Source organism: Molossus molossus, unplaced genomic scaffold, assembly GCF_014108415.1.
Source record: "Molossus molossus isolate mMolMol1 unplaced genomic scaffold, mMolMol1.p scaffold_m16_p_4, whole genome shotgun sequence".
NCBI classification, from domain to species: domain Eukaryota; kingdom Metazoa; phylum Chordata; class Mammalia; order Chiroptera; family Molossidae; genus Molossus; species Molossus molossus.
This window is the reverse complement of record NW_023425377.1, coordinates 47,120,738-47,142,366: the sequence shown is the minus strand read 5'-3', so window position 1 is coordinate 47,142,366 and position 21,629 is coordinate 47,120,738. Positions and strand designations below refer to the sequence as shown.

Genomic DNA, 21,629 nt, shown 5'->3' with positions numbered 1-21,629 from the left:
CTAGTGAAAGGGCATGGGGGGGAGCTGTGGGGAGCTTATTGGGGGCCTGTTGGCCTTATTGTTAGACATTGTCTGCTGTGAGAAGCAAGCCTGGGACCAACTCAGAGGAGGGTGGGTCTGGCTGTGGCCTACCTTTCCTCCTGCTGACCACCTTTCCCCATTTCTTAGTTCCTTCTGGACAGCTGGAGATCAGCACTAGGGGCTATGAGGGAGCCTTGTTAGGATTTGTCCTTCCCCTTGTTGGTCCGTGGCCATCTGGCCACTGCTATGCCTCTGCTGCAGCCAGGACTATTAGCTGTTCACAGACCTCAAGTCCAGGCTGCCTCCCCTCTCCACAGGTCCTGACACAGCCTAGGGTTCTGGGACCCTAGCTTCTGGGGAGATGGACACAAGATTTCCAGAAACAGATGAGGAGCCCTGGCTTTGCTTGTCAGGGACATATCCTCACTCTGCCTCAGGAGACTGCAGACTGGCTGTCAACATTAATCACAGCTGGGCCTTTCACATTCAGTTCCATAGTCTCCCCTCCCAACTGAACAAAGTTGAGAGAAACTGGAACTCCAGGCCAGGTCGAACACTATGTTGTGAGTAACTGCCCTCCCCCCCATTCCCATCTCTGAGTTCCCTGACTTTCGGGGCCTATATGCCTGATTGGTGCCCAGTGAACTGCACAGCAGAGATGATGTCTGGTGTTTCCAGGCCCAGTCAATGCCAAAACTGATACACGAGCTACTGTCCCTGGTCTCTGTCATCCTGGTGTCATGAGGAGGCCATGTACTATGTGGATAATGGTAGGGTTACTGTTGCTGAGGTAGCCTGAAGTTTTAAAGTATCTACCCACCAGTTTACCTGAAACAAAAATTGATACAATGTTTTTTCCTACTATGATGGGTGTCTTAATTCATTTGGGCTGCTATAACAAAATGCCATAGACTGGGTAGCTTATAAACAATAGAAATTGATTACTCCCAGTTCTGGAGCCTGGAAGACTGAGATCAGGCCCTGGCCCGTTTGGCTCAGCGGTTAGAGCATCAGCCCAAGGACCAGAGTTCCGGGTTCAGTTCCCGCTAAGGGCACGTACCTTGGTTGTAGTTTGTCCCTGGCCTCGGTTGGGGTCGTGTGGGTGGCAACCAGTCCATGTGTCTCTCTCACATCGATGTTTATCTCTCTTCCTTTCTCTCTCCCTCCCACTCTATCTGAAGATAAATGCAAAAATGTCCTCGGTGAGGATAAAAAAAAAAAAGACTGAGATCAGGGTGCCAGCATGGTCGGATGAGGGCCGTCTTCTGGTTGCAGACTTCTGCTTGAGTGGTAGAAGGGGTGAGGGGTCTTCTGGAGCCTATCATGAGGAAACTTATCCCATTCATGAGGGCTCCATTCTCATGACTTAATCATCTTCCAAAGGCCCCACTTAATACAATCACATTTGGCATTAGGTTTTCAACATGAGTTTTGGAGGGACACTCATTTCATACTGTAGCAGCAAACCCATTGCTGCTCCAAGATTCTGTGCATTCAAGACTAGTTCAGAAGAAAACCAACTTGGTGGCCAACAGCTTATCTATGGCCTGACACTCCCCTTCCGCTTTCAGTAGAGAAGACCTACTTTGAACCTCAACTTGCCCTGCCCACTCGAGGGCAGTTAGTCTCTTCTGTGCTCACATGACTGCTAACTCACTGTACTTCCACGTTTTACAAAATTGTCCATTGGATTGCATATTTCCCAGGCTAGGCCCCTTCATTTTCTTTCCAGGGGTTGGTTGCTACCTGAAAACTCAGACTCAGAGTGTATGTAAAATGGTCGGAACTCCCAGTATAGAGAGGGCATGTCCTGGGGCCGTTGGCCCAGATCAGGTCTCCAACTTCCTGCAGTCATCTTTCTTAAGTTTGCACCATGGCCCAATCTACCCCAAGCTCCTCTTAGGGCAGACCCAAAAGGAAGTGAACTAGCTGTTGTCTAATAAGAGGGTGGGGCTTGGGGACATTATTACTCAGGTTACTTGTGAATTTCACTTTGGGTGCAAACCAGGTCAGTGGGATGCCTCACACTGAGAGAAAAGAGCTCAGGCCTGAGGAGACTGACCAGCGGCTGCTTTCCCCAGGTAAGAGCCTCCTCCTCTGTTTATTTCCTACCTGCCTCAGCTCAAACCCTCACCCTCATCTCTGCTGCTTGGCCCATACTGGACTACCTGCCCACGCGATTTACAAAACTGTATTAGCACCTACATATGCCGAACCCTGTGCTGGGCATTGAAGATGCAGAGGTGACTCAGATATGGTGGTTCCAGACTCAGGGAATGCTGAACGAAGGCTAGATAGCAGGAGGCAGAGTGAAGCTTGTAGTTAGTGTATAGCCTGAGTATGAAGGGAAGTAGTGAGAGGAAGCTTGGTTGGAGGACTGTGAGAGAGGCCTGTAATGTCACAACAAAGAGTTTTGGACTTATTTTTTTCTGCAGTGGGAGTCATCACAATGTGACATTTGACTTCTTTTCTTAGGGGAGATAGATCTGGGGAATGACATGACAAAATCTATCTTTGCACACTCACTCTGGTGACATGTTGAGAGTTGGAGTGGGGAGGTGGACAGACTAGATCAGGAGAAGCTGGAGGACAGAAGAGTCATAGGCAAAAGTGAAGGAGAAAATGAATGTGGCTTTGACTGTTGAGTTTGACATCTGGGACATGATGTCTAATAGACCATAGAATTTGGAATTTGGGGATGAGTAAGATAAAGAGTGAGTGTGGAAAGGAGAGCTATCAGAAACCTGAACCCCATCGTTTAAGCAGAGAAGGAGTTAATGAAGAAGATGAGACATTTAGGAAGGAGACCAAGGAGCAACTGGCTGTTAAAGCCAAAGGACAAGAGGATTTTGTAGTGAAGGGAATGCTCATGGCTTTGCATGCCTGAGAGAAGGCAGTACTGGTGGAGACTGAGAACTGGGCAGTCAGGAGACTATTGGTGAACACAGGGAGTGATGGGAGTAGAAGGTGTGAGGGGTGGCAGGGATGGGAAGGTGTCTTTTCTGCAGTTTGCTTTTCCAGAAGAGATGGAGTGATTCGGTGGACAGATGCCTTCTGCCCATCTTGGGCCCTCCACTGTATTTATCATTTCCTTCATTTCTGAAGGGCACCTGGATCACTGAAGGCTCCCTTGGGATCCTCCTGGAACAGCAATACGACCTCTAGCTTGAGTGAACACAGCACCTGACGTTTCTATAGTCCTTTACAATGTGTGGAGGACTTTCAAAATTATTAACTCCTTTAATCCTAACAGGAACTGCTTTTTTTTTCCTATTCTAAAAGAGGGAATTGAGGTTCATAGAGTTTCCATTCAGATACAGCTAAATAAATCTGAAGACACCAAGCAAGGTTCTTTTGTTCTCATTATCTCATTTGCTCCACACAGCCCTTTGACTTATGTTGGTCTCATTTGGCAGATGAAGAAAATCAGGTCCTGAGACTGAACTACCTGGGGCAGTGGCTCTGAGACCCTTTAAATTAAATTTCCCAAAGCATTTTCCCAGGTGTTATTCCATATAATTCTCACAACAACCTTGTACAGGTAGACATTTCCTTCTGTGTTACAGATGAAAAAAATGAAGTTCAAAGAAGTCATAAATGACTTTCCCAAAGTTTGTGCCACTACTGGGAGCCCTTACTGAAGCACAGATCCACCCCCCAGCCCCCATCTCTCCTCAGGAAGAAATCCATGCACCTCAGCTTGACATAAAGACTGTCTGCAGTCCAGCCTGCTTGTTGCTCCAGCACATCACACCCTTTCTTCCAAAAGCTCTAGCACATTTCTGAACTCCCAAGCACAGCAGCATGTCCATCTTGATTGATGCCTATGTCAACCCGACTGTGATTGCTGTAGGGCTGTGAAGTCCTTGAAGGTTGGGCTTTGACTGGCTTCATCTGTACCCCAGCATCCAGCAGAGTAGGCATCAGGAACCAGTAAATGTGAACGAATGACAATGAATGAAAGGCATTGGGAATAGAAATCAGCCTTCCTGGTGCTCTCTTATTACACATGCTTCTGGAAACTTGAAAGCCTTCTGGTTGATTACTAAGGGATCTTTGATGGTCAGAGGTTCTGAGCTTTGCCCATAGCTTCCTTCCTGTCCCCTTCAGAAAGAAGAAAGTTAAGGGTCTGAGTAACAGCCTCCTAGGGCCTGTAGAGTAAGTGGTTCACCCAGGCTGCCTCTTTCCTCCCATAGGTGGCCAACCCACATTGTGGAAGCACATGGATTCCATTCAGCCTGTAGAGTTGTGGCAAGACGAAGGAACCTCTGGCTGCCCTCAGGAGGGCTTTTCCTGCTCCCCGGACAGCTCTGAGCTGGTAAGTTCAGCACTGGGTTCCTGTCCTATATCCATTGAGGGCTGCCAAAAGCAGGATTGACTGAAGGTGATGTGGGACCATGGGATCACACGTAGGTAGCCCCTTCCAGTGTTCAGAGTTTTTCATATCTGATCTGGTAACTATCTCCTACGAGGCTGCACACAACTGTAAAGTGGGGATTAGCTCCTCACTTTTCAGATCCAGGAAAGGGGACTTAGAGAAGTGATGTGCCTCGGGTTAAGGCATGACAGGAGCCTGAGCTGAGCTGAGGTGTTTCAGTCTCAAATATATTGCTTGCTATATAGATACCAACTCTGCCTCAAAGTCTAGAAAGGACCCTCTTGGCATTCTCTGGTAGAAAGCTGTGGTCTTTTTTTTTTTCTTTATTGATTTTAGAGAGAGAAGAGGGGAGAGGGAGAGACAGAAACATTGATGAGAGAGAACATCAATTGGCTGCTTCCTGCATGCCCCCCACTGGGGACTGGGCCCACAACCTGGACATATGCCCTGATTGGGAATTGAACTGGTGACCTCTTGGTGCATTGGGTGACGCTCAACCACTGAGCCACACTGACCGGGCAAAAGCTGTGTTCTTAAGGCCCTTTCTTTCCCCACTTCTCTAGACACTCTTGCAGGTCTCCCTCCCCTCCACACAGCCATGTAGTCAGGCACACAGAGATGAGGTTACAATGGAACTTACTCCACATATGTTTCCGGTTAGCCCAGAAGTGAGTCTTGCTTTCTTTTGTCATCTTGACCAAGATCTAGAGTCCTTGCATACCACATCCTTGAGCAGGAAACACTTGTGTAAGCCATTTCCTATCTCTTAGTCTCTGTTTCCTCATCAGTAAAATGGAGAAAAAGAAAATCAAGTCCTCCCCCCACCTGGAGGGTTAAGTGAGTTACAGGAGATATAAAGGACAGAGGCAGCCCTGTGAAAGGGTTCTCCAATTGGTCAGTCCCTGCAGCTTCTTTACTTTTCCAGTTTGTTCTGACATCTGCTGCACTTGACTTGTTGCCCAAACTGTGGGGGTGTCACCCCTCACTGCATTTCATGCTCCCACTTCACCGTTGTCCAACCTCTGCCCCAGACCCTACTGGACACATTTCCTCTGTGCAGTACCCAGAGCTGGGCCACAGGAGTGAGCAATGCCTGCCACCATCTCCCACTCACTTTATGTCCCTGCTTCCTGAGTCTCCCATGTTGGTTCCACGTCTGCCCTGCTGACTTCCTTGCACACACCTGCAGTTTAAAGACATTCCCTTCGGCTTTGGGAGATTTCACAGGAATGCCATAGCCCCATGGCCTTGGCCCCACCTCGGCTCCTCTTCCCATGCTTGCTCAGAGCACAACCCCTTCTCAGATTCCCTCCCACCAGGTCTCTTTTTGTCACCTGAGGGGCAATAAATCAGGCTCTCCAGGCCAGTTTTACCTTGTGCTCTGAGGAAAGGAAACTCATATTTCAGTGAGCTTGTCCTATAGGCCAGCCACTGTTCCACCCCTTCTCAGTCCTCATAGAAAGAATGGGTGCTATTCCTTCTCTTGCTGGGTAGAGCATGGAACCTCCTCAGAGAGATGAAGCAACGGGCCCAGACTAACCTACATGCAAGTTGGTCGAGGAGCCAGCTGTGAAGCCATATTAGATTCAGCCTCTCTCAAATGCTTTGCTTCTTGCTCTCCTGGCTGAGGTATTTCCCCACTCTTCCCTGGGAGAGGTTGAGGGTAGACTCCAGTAGCTTCTCCTGGCTGCTACACACTCATCAATTGGTCAGGGAAGTCCTCCTGTCTTTCTTGTGATTTCTGCCATCTCCTTATCATTCCTCCTGAACCTTTCACTGGACCCAGGAGGAAAATAAAGAAAAAACACCCATCTGCCCAAGCCTCCAAATCCATAATTCTGCTGTTATCATTAAGCAATGAAACACATCCTTCACACCTGAACAGTACTTTACACTTTCATGTACGTGATCCCCTTTAATTCTTATGCCCCCACAACCACTCAATTGACGAATTCTTCCTGAGTATTGCCAGCCTTGAGCCTCAAGATGCAGCTGTGAATAAGACATGGGCCTAGCACTGGAGGCTTGAGGCCTTCTGAGTAGTATTATTCTTTGGGTTTTGCATAAGAGGCAACTTGTTATCTCAGAGAGAAGTTTGACTTGCCCAGGGCCACGCAGCCAGGAAGCGGCAACACTGAGATATAACTTTTCTCAGCCCAGATCCTAGGGGGTTTCTTCACTGCAATCTTCATAAATTTTGGGTTCTTTTCAGAAACCGCTAGCTTTTATAAGCTTCACACTTATGTAGAAACATTCCTGTAGTCAGACAGATCCAGGTCCAAATCCCACCCTGCGCCTTAATAGCCGCTTGGCTCAGGCAGACAACTGTCCCTGTCTGAGCTCAGTGTCCTCATTTTAACAGGAGGGACCCTTCTGCACATTCGTGACTGCTGTAAGCCTCTGCTTGATGTGAACATGGAGCCAAATGTCTGGCTCCTATTAGGGTCCTTTGCTGCCTTAGAGTTCTGTTTTCCGTCAATTCTTAAAGCAGGGGTGGGACAGAGTCATCCCATCCACCTCAGTGGGCAGCTTCTCTTTCCAGTCTCTCCCGGTCTCCTTATCCAAGTGCCCTAGTGGTTACTTAACAAATACAGTTTGGGACAGCAGGTTACAGGGACAGAATTCCTGTGCAACAGGAGGCAGGGGTCTGGGAAAGGCTAAGCCCAGGAGAATGGAGTCATGAGCTGGGACCTTCCACTGAAACCAGAGAGGCTGCTGGGCCTCTTTGAAGGGTGGGCCAGAAGGTTGTCCAGAGGAAGTTTTCATTAGAGGGGAGGTAGAAGGGCTCTTTAAGCTCCCCCACAGTGGGCTTCTGGTGGAGAAGAACCCAGGGTATCCTGTCCTTTGCTTTCTCTGACTACTCACCCTCCCTTCATTCTGATCTACTCCTGGCCCAGCCTTCCTCCAAATTTATCCCCTTGCACTGAAGAAAATCCCTTTATGCTCTTTCTTTAGATTTTCAAAAGTCTCATTCCCTTCCTTCCCTTAGGTCACCTCCACAGGAAGACCTTTCCAGACCAATATCCAAAAATGCCTTTACCTCCCTGGTCACTCTCAGTTTCTATTCCTGCTTTAAAAAAAAACAACAAAAAACTACCATTGCTACCAGACCATCTTATCTGTTTACTTGCTTATTTTCTGTCCCTTCACTGGAGTCTGAGCTCCACGAGAGCAGGCCTTGGCTGGTGGTGCAGCGTTCAGCGCTTAGCATAGTGCTGGGAATGTTGGTGGGCCTCAACCAACGTGTGTGGGAGGGACGGCCGACAGGGGAGGCTTGTCCTCTGCAGTGTGGCCTCCAAATTCTGCTCACCACGTCACCTTCAGACTCCCTGTCATGTTTTTCTGAGTTCTATCCTCTTACCTCAGTTTCCCTACTGTCACATGCTGATGTTTGGCTTGGCAGGTTTTGAGACATCACGTGACCTCTCCCTACATGTCCTGCTCCTCCATAAAGGGAGCTTTCCGGGGTGTGACATAGTCCTAGGCCCACAAGGATTCTGGGCTGGGAAAGCCTTGGGGGAGGACTCATAGGTCCTAGGACCACCACCAAGCCTCAGAGCACCCCTGGGTGGCCACACTGGGCCCCAGATGAATCACTCCTCAAAGAGCCCCAGCCCCTACCAGCTTCAGCACTGTTCAGCACTGGTCTATTGGAGAGAGCAGAACAATGAACACTGATGGTGTGTTCAACACACACACACACACACACACACACACACACACACACACACACGAGGGCTGGGCTTGTTCAGGCTCCAAAATCAAGTGGATCTTGAGAGGGAAGCACCTGAACTTGAAGTTTGTTCAAGCACATATTCATTCATTTGCTCCTTCAATGACAACCCACCGAGTAGCTTGGCTCTGGGTATTGGGGACCCAGAGAAAATCAGTTGTGGTGTGTTGGGAGAAAGGCCTTACCAAACCCTGAATTCAATAAAGTAGGAAGGTGTGAGGGTGTAGTTAGCTGAGGAGCCATGAGGGAATAAAACAGGTGGACATGGGTAGGTTTTCCCTCCAGAAATGAGCCCTCTGAGGGTGTAGGAGCTGGGTGCCCACTCTAAGTGGCCAGAGAGCCAGAGTGTATAAAGAGGTGAGGGCGGGGCTAGATGATGCTGAGACCAGCAAGGCTCAGAAAGGGTTTAGGCCAGCCTGGGGAAGTCGAGGGAGAGATGCTGGTTTGGACAGTTGAGAGGAGGTATGAGCTGGGAAGGGCTGGCCTGTCCTGGTTGGAGCTGGGGAGCTTGGCTAGGCCAACTGGGCTCCTGACCAGAGGTCAGCCTGTTTTTCTCCAGGTGCAGGAGTGCCTGAACCAATTCAAGGTGACGGGCACACAGTTGCGGCAGATCCAAGCTAGCCTCCTGGGCTCCATGGAGCAGGCACTGAGGGGCCAGGCTAGCCCCACCGCTGCTGTCCGGATGCTGCCCACATATGTGTGGTCCACCCCACATGGCACTGGTGGGTGACATAGACTAAGACAGGTGGCCAGGCCTGGGGAGAGGGTTGTAATCTGGGGAGGAGGAAATTTCTAATTCTTGTCCCTATTTCTAAGGTCCCTTGACAAGACTTTGCAGGTCTTGGGAATGTTTCTTGGAGGCAGAGGGCTTAGTATCAACATCTGCATACCTCTCTGTGATCTCTTGTCCTCAGAGCAAGGAGACTTCGTGGTGCTGGAGCTGGGAGCCACGGGGGCTTCACTGCGTGTCCTGTGGGTGACCCTGACGGGCACTGAGGGACACCGGATTGAGCCCCAGAGCCAGGAGTTTTTGATCCCCCAAGAGGTGATGCTGGGTCCTGGTCAGCAGGTGAGGGCTCACTGCCCGGGCTTTGGGACCACAGGGTGGCTGGGGCTCTGGTGACAGAGCTGAGCCCTTTATGTGTCCCACAGCTCTTTGACTTTGCTGCTCGCTGCCTGTCTGAGTTCCTGGATGCGCTCCCTGTGGGCAACCAGAGCCTGCAGCTTGGGTTCAACTTCTCCTTCCCTTGTCACCAAACGGGCCTGGACAGGGTGAGGCAGAGTGAGCCTAGGATGGTGTGAGGAGGGGCTGCAGCCCCATGAAGGCTGTTGGAGTGACCCCTCTTTTCTGTCCCCAGAGTACCCTCATTTACTGGACTAAAGGTTTTAGGTGCAGTGGTGTGGAAGGCCAGGATGTGGTCCAGCTGCTTCGAGATGCCATTGAGAGGCAGGGGGTGAGTGGAGACAGGGGCGCTGGGTGCCTAGGACCTGCCCTGTGCTTCTAGGAGGGCCTGCTTTCCTTTCCCACTTACATCCTTTATTCAGTTTAACCCTGGGGTAAATGCTGCTACCATTCCCATTCTCTAGGTAAAGAGACTGAGGCCAAGAAAGGTCAAATCGATGAATGGTTAGGACTGTGGAGGGTGGAAACAAAGATGAAAAGTCTTGACCATGTCCTCAAAGACCTCACGGTCTGATGGGGAAAGCATTCCAAAAAAATGGTCCCTGTTGAGGAGGTGGTTTCGATGACTCTGGGAGCCCTGGGGAGGACCTGATGGGACTCGAGCAGCAACTGGAGGAGGAGTTTGCCAGGTGCACAGGCTGGGGCTGGGAAGATGTAGTTTCAGAGAAGGGCAAAGGTCTGGATGCCTGAGGAGGCCAGTCTGTCTAGACAAATGGCCACTGTTCTGTGAGAGTGGCTGAAAGTCCAGGCTGGGAGGAAGGGGCTTGAGGAGTCAGGCCAGGGTGAGAGTGAGCCAGCAAGGGGCTCCAGTGTGGTCTTCAAGGTGCCAGGCTCCCTGGTCCTGGTCCTGTGAGGAGCACTGGTGTTCTGGAGAGGGTCGCTGAGGGTGGGAGCCACTGAGACCCCCAAGGCCTGAGTTGGGGGTGGAGGAGCCAAAGGAGCATGGGATGGAGGAACCTTCCTCTATGGGGTGGAGGACCCAGAGTGTTTGTGACACAGATGTGTGGGGCACATGAACATGTGTTTTATGAACTCTGGGTGTCTCTATCAAAGACAGGGCCCAGCTCTGCCCAACCCCCAGGTTCCCCTGCTCTGCCTCCTCACTGTCCAGGCCTACAGCATTGATGTGGTTGCCGTGGTGAATGACACGGTGGGAACCATGATGGGCTGCGAGCCAGGGTCTGAGCCGTGTGAGGTCGGGCTCGTTGTAGGTAAGCATGGGCCATTTGTGGCAGTAGGTAGGGGGCACGGTTGCTTGGTGGGCAGGCCCTGATGGGGTCATCTCTGCCAGACACTGGCACCAATGCGTGTTACATGGAGGAGGCACGACACGTGGCAGTGCTGGACGAGGACCGGGGCCGCGTCTGCGTCAGCATTGAGTGGGGCTCCTTCGGCGACGATGAGGCCCTCGGGCCAGTGCTGACCACCTTTGACCACATCCTGGACCAGGAGTCCGTGAATCCCGGTGCCCAGAGGTGGCCTGAGCTTCTGCTCTAGGCCCTGCCCTGCCCTGCTCCTCACTCCCTCTGCTCCAGCCCTGAGGGCCTGGTCAGGCTCTAAGAAGGAGGGGCTCAAGTTTCTAGAACTCAGTTTTCAGCCCTTGGCCTTCCCTTATTTCTGACTCTAGCTAGCCCTGACAGGAGTTGGACATTGGGGGTGGCTGAGCAAAGTGTCCCCACCCCCTTTGGGTCCTGTCGCCCTCCAGAATCTCCCTAAACCTAACCTAAGCAGGAGGAGGCAGTGACATCTGAGTCAACACCTACCTGTCTTCTGGGAGGCCATTTGCTTCTGGAACCTCTAGTCTGGGGACCCCAAAGAAAATGATCCCTCCTTGAGGGCTCTTGCAGGTGGGCCCAGGTGGGCCACGGGCTTTGGAAAGCTCTGTCCAGCCACCCTTCCGGCCTGCAGGTTTGAGAAGATGATTGGCGGCCTGTACCTGGGTGAGCTGGTGCGACAGGTGCTGGCTCACCTGGCCCAGCACGGGATCCTCTTTGGTGGCTGTACCTCCCCTGCCCTGCTGAGCCAAGGAAGCATCCTCCTGGAGCATGTGGCTGAGATGGAGGAGTGAGTGTGAGGAGCCAGTGGGATCAGACAATGGGATTCTCTGTTTGGGGGAAGGAGGATGCTCTGTCCTTAGGTAGCCATGGGACTTTGGGGGAAGGGGGCAGGAAATATCTGGGATATCTGAGCCTCAAAGCAGCACCCTGTCCCCCCAGCCCCTTGGCCGGGACTGCCCGTGTGCACGCTATCCTGCAGGACTTGGGCCTGAGCCCAGGGGCCTCAGACGCTAAGCTGGTGCAGCATGTGTGTGTGGCCGTGTGCACTCGAGCTGCCCAGCTCTGCGCTGCTGCCCTGGCTGCTGTCCTCACCCACCTCCAGCACAGCCGGGAGCAGCAGGCACTTCAGATCGCTGTGGCCACTGGAGGCCGAGTGTTTGAGCGACACTCCAGGTATTGGGAAAATACAGATCCTGTGTGAGCAGGTAGCAGGAACATGTATATTTGACGCACACTCAAAGGGCACTCTGGTATCATGGCTGCAGGGTGGTGGGTATGAATGGCACACAAGCTGAGTGAGGCTAGATGAGGGCTAGGGGACCAGAAGAGGCTAGAGGAGTGAAAAGATGCTTCTTGGATGTGCAAGGGAGGGGTCCCTGGTGGCACTGGGCATGTAGTTGGTGTACAGATAAATTTAGAATTAAACTGATTTGAAATGATGGGGCCCAGGCTTCAGTAAGCCCTGGGGTCAGGGCCCATTGCCAAGCCAGGGTGGGCATGTGTCTGTGTAGGTTCCTCAGCATCCTGCAGGAGACAGTGAAACTCCTGGCCCCTGGATGTGACGTCTCCTTCACCCCTTCTGTGGATGGGGGCGGTCGCGGTGTGGCAATGGTGACCGCTGTGGCTGCCCGCCTGGCTGCCCACCGGCGCCTACTGGAGGAGACCCTGGCACCTTTCCGGCTGAAGCACGAGCAGCTGGCAATGGTGCAAGCACAGATGCGGGAGGCCATGGCCAAGGGGCTCCAAGGGGAGGCCTCCTCCCTCCGAATGCTGCCCACTTACGTCCGGGCCACTCCTGATGGCAGTGGTGAGGACCCAGCCTGAGTGTGTATGCCGGGGTGAGGCCATCCACTCTGTCCTGGCACTGAGGGTTTCTGCCCCACAGAGCGGGGGGACTTCCTGGCACTGGACCTTGGAGGCACCAACTTCCGAGTCCTCCTAGTACATGTGGCCACAGAAGGTGTGGAGATCACCAGCCAGGTCTATTCCATCCCTGAGTGCGTGGCTCAGGGCTCTGGACAACAGGTACCCACAGCCTGGGTCTCAGTTGGGGTGGGGAAGGGCAAGGTGTCCCCACCACCACCACGCTGACTTGCCTGCTCTTCAGCTCTTTGATCACATCGTGGACTGCATCCTGGACTTCCAGCAGAAGCACGGCCTGAGTGGGCAGAGCCTCCCACTGGGTTTCACCTTCTCCTTCCCGTGCAGGCAGCTTGGTTTGGACCAGGTGAGGGATGGAGGGCTGGGAGAAGCCATCCCAAGGGGCTTCCCACCCACATGCTCCTCATGGAGTCGGCAGGAGGCTGGGGAGAGACTTCAGGTGTCCTGGACTAGGGTGAGGGGCAGGTGGAGGCACCATTAGGCAGAGCCTACACTCTGCCTCAGTTTCCCTAGATGTAGAATGCCCAAGGGGATGGATGTGGTAAAGTGGCTTGAAATCCAGGGTCATGAAGAAGCCTGGGATGGAGAAGGACATGAGTATCCCTGGGGACTGCCAATAAACAGGGGAGTGGAACCAGGGTTAGCACTAGGTACTTGGGAGCATTGTGAGCCCAGATCCGCGCTGAACGCAGCACTGGTGTCCTGGCCTAGGGACCTGCAGGGAGCATCATTTGCTCCAGTCTCTCAAAGGGGCTGTGCTCACACAGGTTCTTTGCCCTCTCCCCCTTCCCAGCCGGCCAGAGTCCCTCTCAGTGTCTGGTGGGGGTTGGGTGCCTAACTGGGGTGGCAGAGCAGCAGGCATTCAGGACACACCTCTGCCTGTCCTTCAACAAGAACGCTAGACTTTTCGTGCACACTTGAGGCCTGTCAGGGAAACAGCTCCTCCTAGACCTCTGGTCCAAGTTCCCAGGAGTCCCCTCCTTAAAACCCCAACTTCTGCTGAGAAGTTGCTATGATGAGGGCACACTGTTCCTGAAGTTGCCCGCTGTGTTACTCCAGACCCGCACCACTGAACAGCACTGCCTTCTCGGCACCCATCAGCCCTTGTGTGGCTGTCGCCCTCTGCCCCAGCTCTGCCCTCCCAGATGCATGCCTCTGCCCTCTGCCTTCCTTTGTACTGCACGGTCCACAGCATCTCTCTGCTGGTCCTCTTGCTCCAGGCTAAGAAGCTGGTGCCTTTTGATTATTTCTTGTAAGGGGAGGGAAGCAGGTGGGATTTTGCAGGTGGGATTCTTGCATGCAAAATCAGACATGCAAGACACATGAACCTATTGATCTTCTATCACTGCACTAAATTTGTGTTGAGCCCACATTCTTTGAAGGGGTGAAAACTTAATATTGATCAATTCAGAGACTCCATTCCCCAGGTAGGGGCCCCTCTCAGCTGCACAGCATTCATTCTTTGCTATAAAGAATGTGCAGACACAAAGGGAAAACTCTTGGAGAGACACCCAGGCCCCCACTGTCTGGATTTGCCACTTCCTCTCTTGGGTCTTGACACCTCCCTGGGGAAGGAGGGAAGAGGTTTCCTCTGCTCTCAGACCACCCAAATACCCTGTCTCCTTCCCTGTGCTCCGAAGCGTGGGCCCAAGGTGGAGGGCATTTCTCAGGAAGCCAGCAGAAACCTGGCTCTGACTGCCCCACCTGCCCTTCCCCAGGCCAGGGGCTCTTTGTCTTGTCTGGGGTCAAGGAAGCTTTGCTAATTTGTATGATCTGGTCTCCCCAAAACTGGCCTCCCTCTCATTCACTCCCTCACTCTTTCTGCTTTCTGTTTTTGGAACAATGAGCACAGAATACGCTAGATGTGGTCACATAAGAAAAGTGATCAAACAGAATATTACTGGGGGAAATGTTGGTTAGTATTTCTAAGTCTCCTGCAGGACCTTCAGACCTGCCCTCCATGCCTCTACTTGGGGCAGAGCAGCCACTGCCTCCCCTCAGTGGTGGAGTGACCCCCGCCCCTCCCTCAGAGGAAGCACACCAAGAAAAGCACAGTCAAGCCCCCGTTACTGAATTCACAATTTAAGGCCAATTTCTCACAGTAAAGGCATATCTGTCTTGTCCCCTCCGTCTTGCCCATGTGTCTGGGTTCTGGCTTTTCTATTCATCCTTCACTTACATCTGTAACACATGAGTGACTTTCCCATTGACACACTCTGTCCCAGCTCCAAGAATTCATTCCCTCCAGTGGTTCTGGCTAGTCCTTTTTGGAAGAGCAGAATCGACTGCCATGTGGACCCCTGAGCCTCTCTGTCCTCCCCTTTCTCACACACAGCACTCATTTGACCAGCTTCATTCCTTTCTACCCCAGTTGCTAAAGGCCATTTCTTCTGGGCAAACTCTTAAAACGTCCATACCTTGAGATGATCTGAACATCTGGTACTAGTATAGAAGGCATAGGCCGAATGGTTATTAATAGGTTTCTTCACACTGGGAGGCTTCTGAGACAGAGTGCAAGACCTTCAGCTGTATGGCAGAGTGGGCCTGGGATCCTGCTTAGGGAGGGGGGGACATTGTATATTTGAGGGGATGTAGGCTTTGAGGAGGCCAAGTGAGATTCCAAGGGGCCCCAGCTTCCTGCCCTGCCTTGGCCCCACCCCAGGGCATCCTCCTGAACTGGACGAAGGGTTTCAATGCATCAGATTGCGAGGGCCAAGATGTGGTGTGTCTGCTGCGGGAAGCCCTTGCTCGCAGACAGGTAAGGAGTCTGCCTCCAGGGGTTCTTTGGGACTGTGGCAGGCCTTGAGGGGAGCAAAGGGTCTCTTTCTTTCTGAAAGGAGGACCTTTTACTGTGAGACCTCTGGGGCCATCACTGGTTGCCATGACGACCATGTTGCCCAGCAACTAGCATCATCCTTTTGTGTGCAGGCAGTGAAGCTGAATGTCGTTGCCATTGTCAATGACACAGTGGGAACCATGATGTCCTGTGGCTATGAGGACCCCCGTTGTGAGGTCGGCCTTATTGTTGGTGAGGAGGGCCCTGCTCTTGTGTGCCCCTACTGCCTGATGCTAATTCATTGCCTCCTGTTGCTTCCTCAGTTTGAACCTGGCTTTGGGGATGTGGGATCATTCTCATTTGACCCAGCAGGGCCCTGGAACACTCTATTGGGCTAAGAGTCTAGAGCTGGGTTGTCTAGCCCAGCTCAGCTGCTGACTCAATGAAGCTCTCTGAGCCTTCTGTTAAATGAATTAGCTTTGATATCTGATAGACTTGGGTGAGAATACTGGCTTTGTCACTTTCACCTGTACAACATCAGGCAGGTCACCAGAGTCTCAGTTTCCTCATCTCTAATAATACTTATTTTGAGGCAAAGCAGTGCCCGGCTCATGGTATACTCTCCGTGCTTGGAGCTGGGTGCGGGCCAGGGGTTGACAGAGAATGAGCTGTGAGGGTCTTTCAGGTCATCCAGATTCTAAGTCTTTATTGAACACCTATCCTGTGGCCAGCTGGAGACTGGATGAAGGAACAGAAAGAGACATAAAGAAGGGGGAAAACACATGCCTTCTCAGAACTGACCATTTAGCAGGGGTTGAGCCCAGAATAAGCATGTGGCATTCAGAGAGAGCTGAGTCTGACTCTCTGCCGGGGTGACAGGCTGAGCTCAGAAAGGAAGGGATCTGGCTAGCAGGAGGAGGAGGGCTCCCACGGGTCCTCAGGCATCAGTGCCTTACAGTACAAGGTCCATGACAGCCTCTCATGGGCCTGGGAGCTTCTTGAACATGCAGCTTGGCATGGGGAGGTGCTCAGAGACCTGTGCCCAGATTGCCATGGGAATAAACCACTGGATGGAGAAAGTCCAGGTGGGGCTGACAAGGAGTCCACCTGCCTAGAGCTGACTGTGTGTTGGGATGGGAAGGGATGCCTTTGCCCTCTGCCTGGAGTGCCATTTCTGTGCTTCTTGGCTTCAAGGCCAAATCCCAGCGTCACTTGCTCTCTGTAGCTTTTCCATATCCTCTGGGCAGGAAGATTCATCAGGACTCCCACGATGCTCTTGTTTGCATCTTTATTTAGGCACATATAGGCAGTATCTGAGTTGGCTGCTCATTGCCCCACCTCTGGCCACTGTGGGGCTCCTCTAGTCTGACTACTGTCTACATCCTTGGTTCTTGGCCCAGCACCTGCTAGTTTGACTAAAGACCCGAAGACCAGTCCAGGAAACTTAGGCCTCTCATCTGTAGACAGTGTGTGTGTGTGTGTGGCGGGGGGCTGTTACATCTCTCAGGGGAATGACATGGCTGGTGGCATTTTTAGGTGTGCCCTGGGGTAGCATGGGAGATGCACTGATGGTGGTACTGGTAGGGGGAGTAGTGGAGGCCTGGAGGGCTTGGTGCTACCAGGGTTTGCAGAAAGACTGTCAGGAAAGAAGACCAGGACCTGGGGCAGGGCATGAGCTTGGGACGATAGGTAAAAAGTGAGCCCAAATTTTGCCATGTCAGTGCAGGAAGGGCTCTGAAGGATCTTGTCTGACTTAGTAAATGGCTCCACTTCGTCTGGTCTTCCTGCAGGAACTGGCACCAATGCCTGCTACATGGAGGAGCTCCGGAATGTGGCAGGAGTAGCTGGGAGCTCAGGCCACATGTGCATCAACATGGAGTGGGGCGCCTTCGGGGATGATGGCTCTCTGGACATGCTCAGCACCTGCTTTGATGCAAGTGTGGACCAGGCATCCATCAACCCGGGCAAACAGAGGTGTGGACTGACTGGACAGAGGTGGCTGGTGGTGACTTCACTAGTGATGGTGGTTGGTGGGGTCTCCTACCCTGTGGGCACACATACTCTCGTGTAGGTTTGAGAAGATGATCAGCGGCATGTACCTGGGAGAGATCGTCCGCCACATCCTCTTGCATTTGACCAGCCTTGGAGTTCTCTTCCGGGGTCAGCAGATCCAGCTCCTTCAGACCAGGGACATTTTCAAGACCAAGTTTCTTTCTGAGATTGAAAGGTGCTAAGACCTGCATTACCTCTTCCCACCTCTCAGAGGGGTCTTTCTGTTCACTTTGGGTGGAATGCTGGTTGGAGGGAGGTCCACCCTGGAGAATAGAGGTCATAAGAGAGGGGGGAGCTAATGCTAGACCCGACCTCTCTGTGCTCTATTCCTTCCTGTCCCCAGTGACAGCCTGGCCCTGAGGCAGGTCCGAGCCATCCTTGAAGATCTGGGGCTGCCCCTGACCTCAGATGATGCCCTGATAGTCCTGGAGGTGTGCCAGGCTGTATCCCAGCGGGCTGCCCAGCTCTGTGGGGCAGGTGTGGCTGCTGTGGTGGAGAAGATCCGTGAGAACAGGGGCCTGGAAGAGCTGACTGTGTCTGTGGGTGTGGATGGGACCCTCTACAAGCTGCACCCCCAGTGAGTCTGGGTGCCAGGCTGGGTGGGGAAGCATGGCCGGATAGGGCCTGGCTGGCCTGAGCTCACCTCAGCCCCTTTCCTCACAGCTTCTCTCGCCTGGTGGCAGCCACTGTACAGGAGCTGGCCCCTCACTGTGTGGTCACCTTCCTGCAGTCGGAGGATGGGTCGGGCAAAGGTGCAGCCCTGGTCACTGCTGTAGCCTGCCGCCTGGCCCGGCTGGCCCGTGTCTGAAGAAGGCTCCAGGAACCTGGACCAGGGCAGGGGCCCCACCTGTCCTCCAGCCAGGCCCAGCCACCCAGGACTCCCAGAACAGCCAGTGTGTGATCCCTCTGTGGCCACTGGCCTCAACCTCCGGCTTCCCTGAGAGAAGCAGCACTCGGGTTAGCAATATATATATATAATTTATTTACATTCACGTCCGCTAAAATCCCTACGTGCCCCGACGGCCGGGCAAGGCTGTGTACATAAGGCCAAGTGTAAGTGCGTGAATGCACTTAAGACAGAGTCAGGGCATGAGCTTCACACGACAGGCCCCGGGAGCGGGCACACCACGGCACGAACACTCGCCATTGTCCAGCCCAGGACTCCCGTTGCATATTCACATGCCCCATCGGGCAGGGCTCCTCTTGGCTGGGGGAGGGGGAGGTTCAGGAGGAGCCGTTGGGTTTCCCTGGGTGGGTGGGAGAAGGGCAGCAGGTGAGAGGCAGATGTGGACTGGTACTGGGTGTGAGAGATGTGAGTGGCCTCCCGGTGTACAGTGAGATGTGTGCACGAGGGTTGGGGGGAAGCCAGTGAGATGACACACGAGACATGCATGGGCACATGCCCATGTGGGGGTCGTGTGCCTGAATCCAGGGGCCGCCCCCGTCCAGCTGTGGCCCTCAGTCCCACAGGCTTGGAGCTGGGCTCCTCAGATGTGCCCCTACCCAGCAGGCACAGAAATGTTTGCATAAGGTCCAGCTTAGGCAGGAGTTCCAGGGCCATGTCCTGAGCCCAGTGTATGCGAGCATGCCGTGTGTGTGCAGCCCCCGGCAGGGGCAGGGGGAGAGGTAGCACCACACACATACACACACACAGTTGGGCTGGGCCTGGTCCGGCAGGACTGTCCCACCTGGGACCTGGGAGCAGGGGGCAGTGCCAGCCTGGCCTGGCAGGCCATGTTGGGGTGGGAGCATGGGCAGGGTCTGAAGGGCCAATGCGAAGGGACAGTTTCCACCATGAGGGGACCTGTCCACACAGCTCCCCTGGGTGTGGGGGAGGGGCCTCGTCCGGCTTCTGCCTGTCCCTGGTGGGTCCCAAAGCTGGTGAGAGTGTAGGTATTGGGGGCCTGGCTGGTCTCAGCATTCAGCTTCCGACACTGTGAAGAGTCCATTGTCTGGCTGGCCCAGTCCAGCCACTGCTGCAGCCAGCTGGCTGAGGTTGCCATTGGGGAAGTGCCTTGCCTCCCACAGGTTGAGGATCATGGCTGTGGGGCTGGGCTTGGAGGCAAAGAAGCTGAGATGACTGTGGAGGGGAGGGAAGGAAGGGAGCCCGTTAGTGGCCTGGTCTCACCCCAGGGCCTCCTGCCCCCTAGCCCACCTAAAGGCAGGGCCTCCCCTCCGTCAAGCACACTGGACGCCCTGGCTGCTGGTGGATGAGGTGCAAAGGGCGTCCTGTCCATCCCACCTATCCTACCCTGCCAGGCTAGATGGCCTTTGCAATCCCTCCCTGCTCATCCCACGCACCTGTCCAGATGAAGCTTCTGAGCCAGAGTCCGCCAGTCGGCACCCCGGCTACAGGGTGGGTCCAGGCTGGTAATGATCTTCTGCCGAATGAGAAAGGGGATCTTGAAGGCACTGGGGCCCACGAGGGCTGGGACCCCTGCTTCACTCTCCAGAGCCAGCAGCTCAGTGAATCTTGTGTCCTGGGGTGCGAAGGGGTGAAGATGGCTGTTAAAACTCTCCCTGGCCCAGGCCCACTGCAACCTCCTGCTGGGGACTGCCCAAACCTCCCCAGAGCATGGTGCCGCATAAGCACTGCTGCTTCCTGGGCACCCCCCCACTAGGGCTTAGAGGTGTAGTGACCTGCCCAACGTGACACAGCTAGTGAGCAGGAGCCACCTGGCCTCATTCCCCTCTTCCTTCCCACCAGCCCTCCCTGTCACTACTGCCTCTGCTCAACACCTGGGACTCTCTGTGTTCCTCTCCTGCCTGTCCTTGAACTCACTGCCCCTGCCAGAACGCTGCCCTTCCCTCGCTACTCCCAGTCTAACTCTTACTGATCCTTCAAGGCCCAGTAGAGACCCTCCTCAGGGAGGCCTGGGGCCCAGGCTGCCCCTGCCCTTCCTGCTGCTCCCACTCCTCTTCAGTCCTTTCCCAAGTCCCACTGCCTGTCGGCACCTGTGCCTCTCCCTGGAGACTCAGAGGAAGAGGCCAAGCGATTTCTTGTCTCTAGGAGAGGTGTCAGAGTGGGCCTGGGGGTGTGGTGCACATTACGGCAGTGCTGATGCCTCCCTGCCCACCTTGGTGATGTTGAAGTTGATGTTGAAGCTCTGCCCATCACCCTCCACCTGCCACACCCACACCTTGCAAGCCAGGTCACTGGTGCTGGGGCTGACACGCTCCAAGGTGAAGGTGCAGTGCAGGTACTGCTGCGTGCCATTCCAGATGTGATAGAAGGGGATCTCCTGGGGTGGGGGAGCAGAGGGGCAGCGTCAGACGTGCCTGGCATCAGGTGTGCCTGGCTCCAGGCACCTTGAGCACCCTCACCTGGTAGCTAACGAGGAGCTTGCTCTTCCACAGGGAGCTGGGCACATCGTGGATAGACAGGCGCAAGTTGTGGTAACTGTCCTTCAAGTGCAGGACACGAGGCTCCTGGATGAGCTGTCCTCCCAGCTGCTTCTCTAGCTGCACCACCTCCTGCAGTGCCCCAGGTGGTCAGCCAAGTTTGGGGCTGGGAGAGCCCCCACACCTCCCCGCGGTCTGGGGGTGCTCAGCCCTCAGTGCCAAGCACATGGCCTCTCTGCGGCAGGGTGAGGTTGGGCAGTACCTTGAGTGCATCTCGGGTGTCCTGTAGACAGTAGACTCGTATGTTGTACTCCAGGGAGGTGCAGGCCACCGGGGCAAACAGAAGCAGCTTGAGGCGCTTGGCAGCGACCACACTGAGGGCCTCTCCCACCAGGGCGAAGCGGCCCAGCTGCTCAGTGAAGATGTAGCAGGTGCCGGCCTCCAGCTGGCAGTAGTAGAGGTGGGAGGGCGCCTCCTCACCCAGGTGCAGCACGTCCTGCAGGTAGGGACCCATGGATCAACTCATGGCCAAGTGCAGCTCTAAGTGTTGGCCAGAGACCAGGGACAGGGGCCTGGCTCAAGGGCCAGGTGGGAAACTGGGCTCCACGTGGAGGCATGTGTTGGCTCCCTTGGGTGGGCAGTGGGGCTTACCTCCCAGCTGCCCTCGCAGGACTGCTTTTTGAGGTGCAGGCTCCAGCTCTCAGGGCTAGGCTCCCCGCAGTGGTCCATGGCAAGGATGACAGGCCGGGTGAGCAGAACTCCGGGGGGACCACAGCTAACGATGGGACTCAGCAGGGTCTGACAGCCGGCTAGGGGCAACCTCAAATGGGGAAATATGGGTGGGGAGGGAAAGGCATCAATGGACTGTCCTGGCATCAGGCAGGACGGGGCAGGGCGGCAGCACCCGGGGTCAGCAGAGCTGGGTTGAGCTTAGGGGTAGCTCTTCTCCAGGCCCCCCTCCCAGGCCAGCCCAGACAAGGTCCAAC

At 54.2% G+C, this 21,629-nt stretch overlaps 2 protein-coding genes across 7 annotated transcripts in view; one reads left to right on the top strand and one right to left on the bottom strand.

Moving 5' to 3' along the window:
• Positions 1–1,758: 1,758 nt before the first annotated feature.
• Positions 1,759–21,457, top strand: HK3 (hexokinase 3). 6 transcript variants are annotated; one of them, XM_036282304.1, is made up of 19 exons: positions 1,759–2,102; positions 4,218–4,339; positions 8,677–8,854; positions 9,047–9,177; positions 9,285–9,404; positions 9,491–9,586; positions 10,427–10,526; positions 10,607–10,790; positions 11,224–11,379; positions 11,532–11,765; positions 12,104–12,399; positions 12,478–12,617; positions 12,700–12,819; positions 15,136–15,231; positions 15,402–15,501; positions 17,040–17,223; positions 17,321–17,476; positions 17,645–17,878; positions 17,965–21,457. In XM_036282304.1, the coding sequence occupies exons 1-19, from the start codon at positions 2,039–2,041 to the stop codon at positions 18,107–18,109; spliced, it is 2,856 nt and encodes a 951-aa protein (XP_036138197.1). In that variant the 5' UTR covers positions 1,759–2,038; the 3' UTR covers positions 18,110–21,457. The 6 variants fall into 6 exon arrangements, with proteins under 6 accessions (XP_036138197.1, XP_036138196.1, XP_036138194.1 ...); XM_036282303.1 differs by having other exon boundaries at positions 1,760–2,102; positions 9,047–9,201; positions 10,607–10,766; XM_036282301.1 differs by having other exon boundaries at positions 1,760–2,102; positions 9,047–9,201.
• The window catches only part of UNC5A (unc-5 netrin receptor A), a 64,963-nt gene continuing 62,549 nt past the window's right edge, over positions 19,216–21,629 (bottom strand). Inside the window, exons 10-15 of the mRNA XM_036282307.1 lie at positions 21,295–21,463; positions 20,906–21,139; positions 20,626–20,775; positions 20,379–20,543; positions 19,603–19,781; positions 19,216–19,381 (exon numbers count right to left, since the gene is read on the bottom strand). Coding sequence (XP_036138200.1) covers positions 19,216–19,381; positions 19,603–19,781; positions 20,379–20,543; positions 20,626–20,775; positions 20,906–21,139; positions 21,295–21,463 — 1,063 coding nt within the window. The remainder of the gene's footprint in view (positions 19,382–19,602; positions 19,782–20,378; positions 20,544–20,625; positions 20,776–20,905; positions 21,140–21,294; positions 21,464–21,629) is intronic.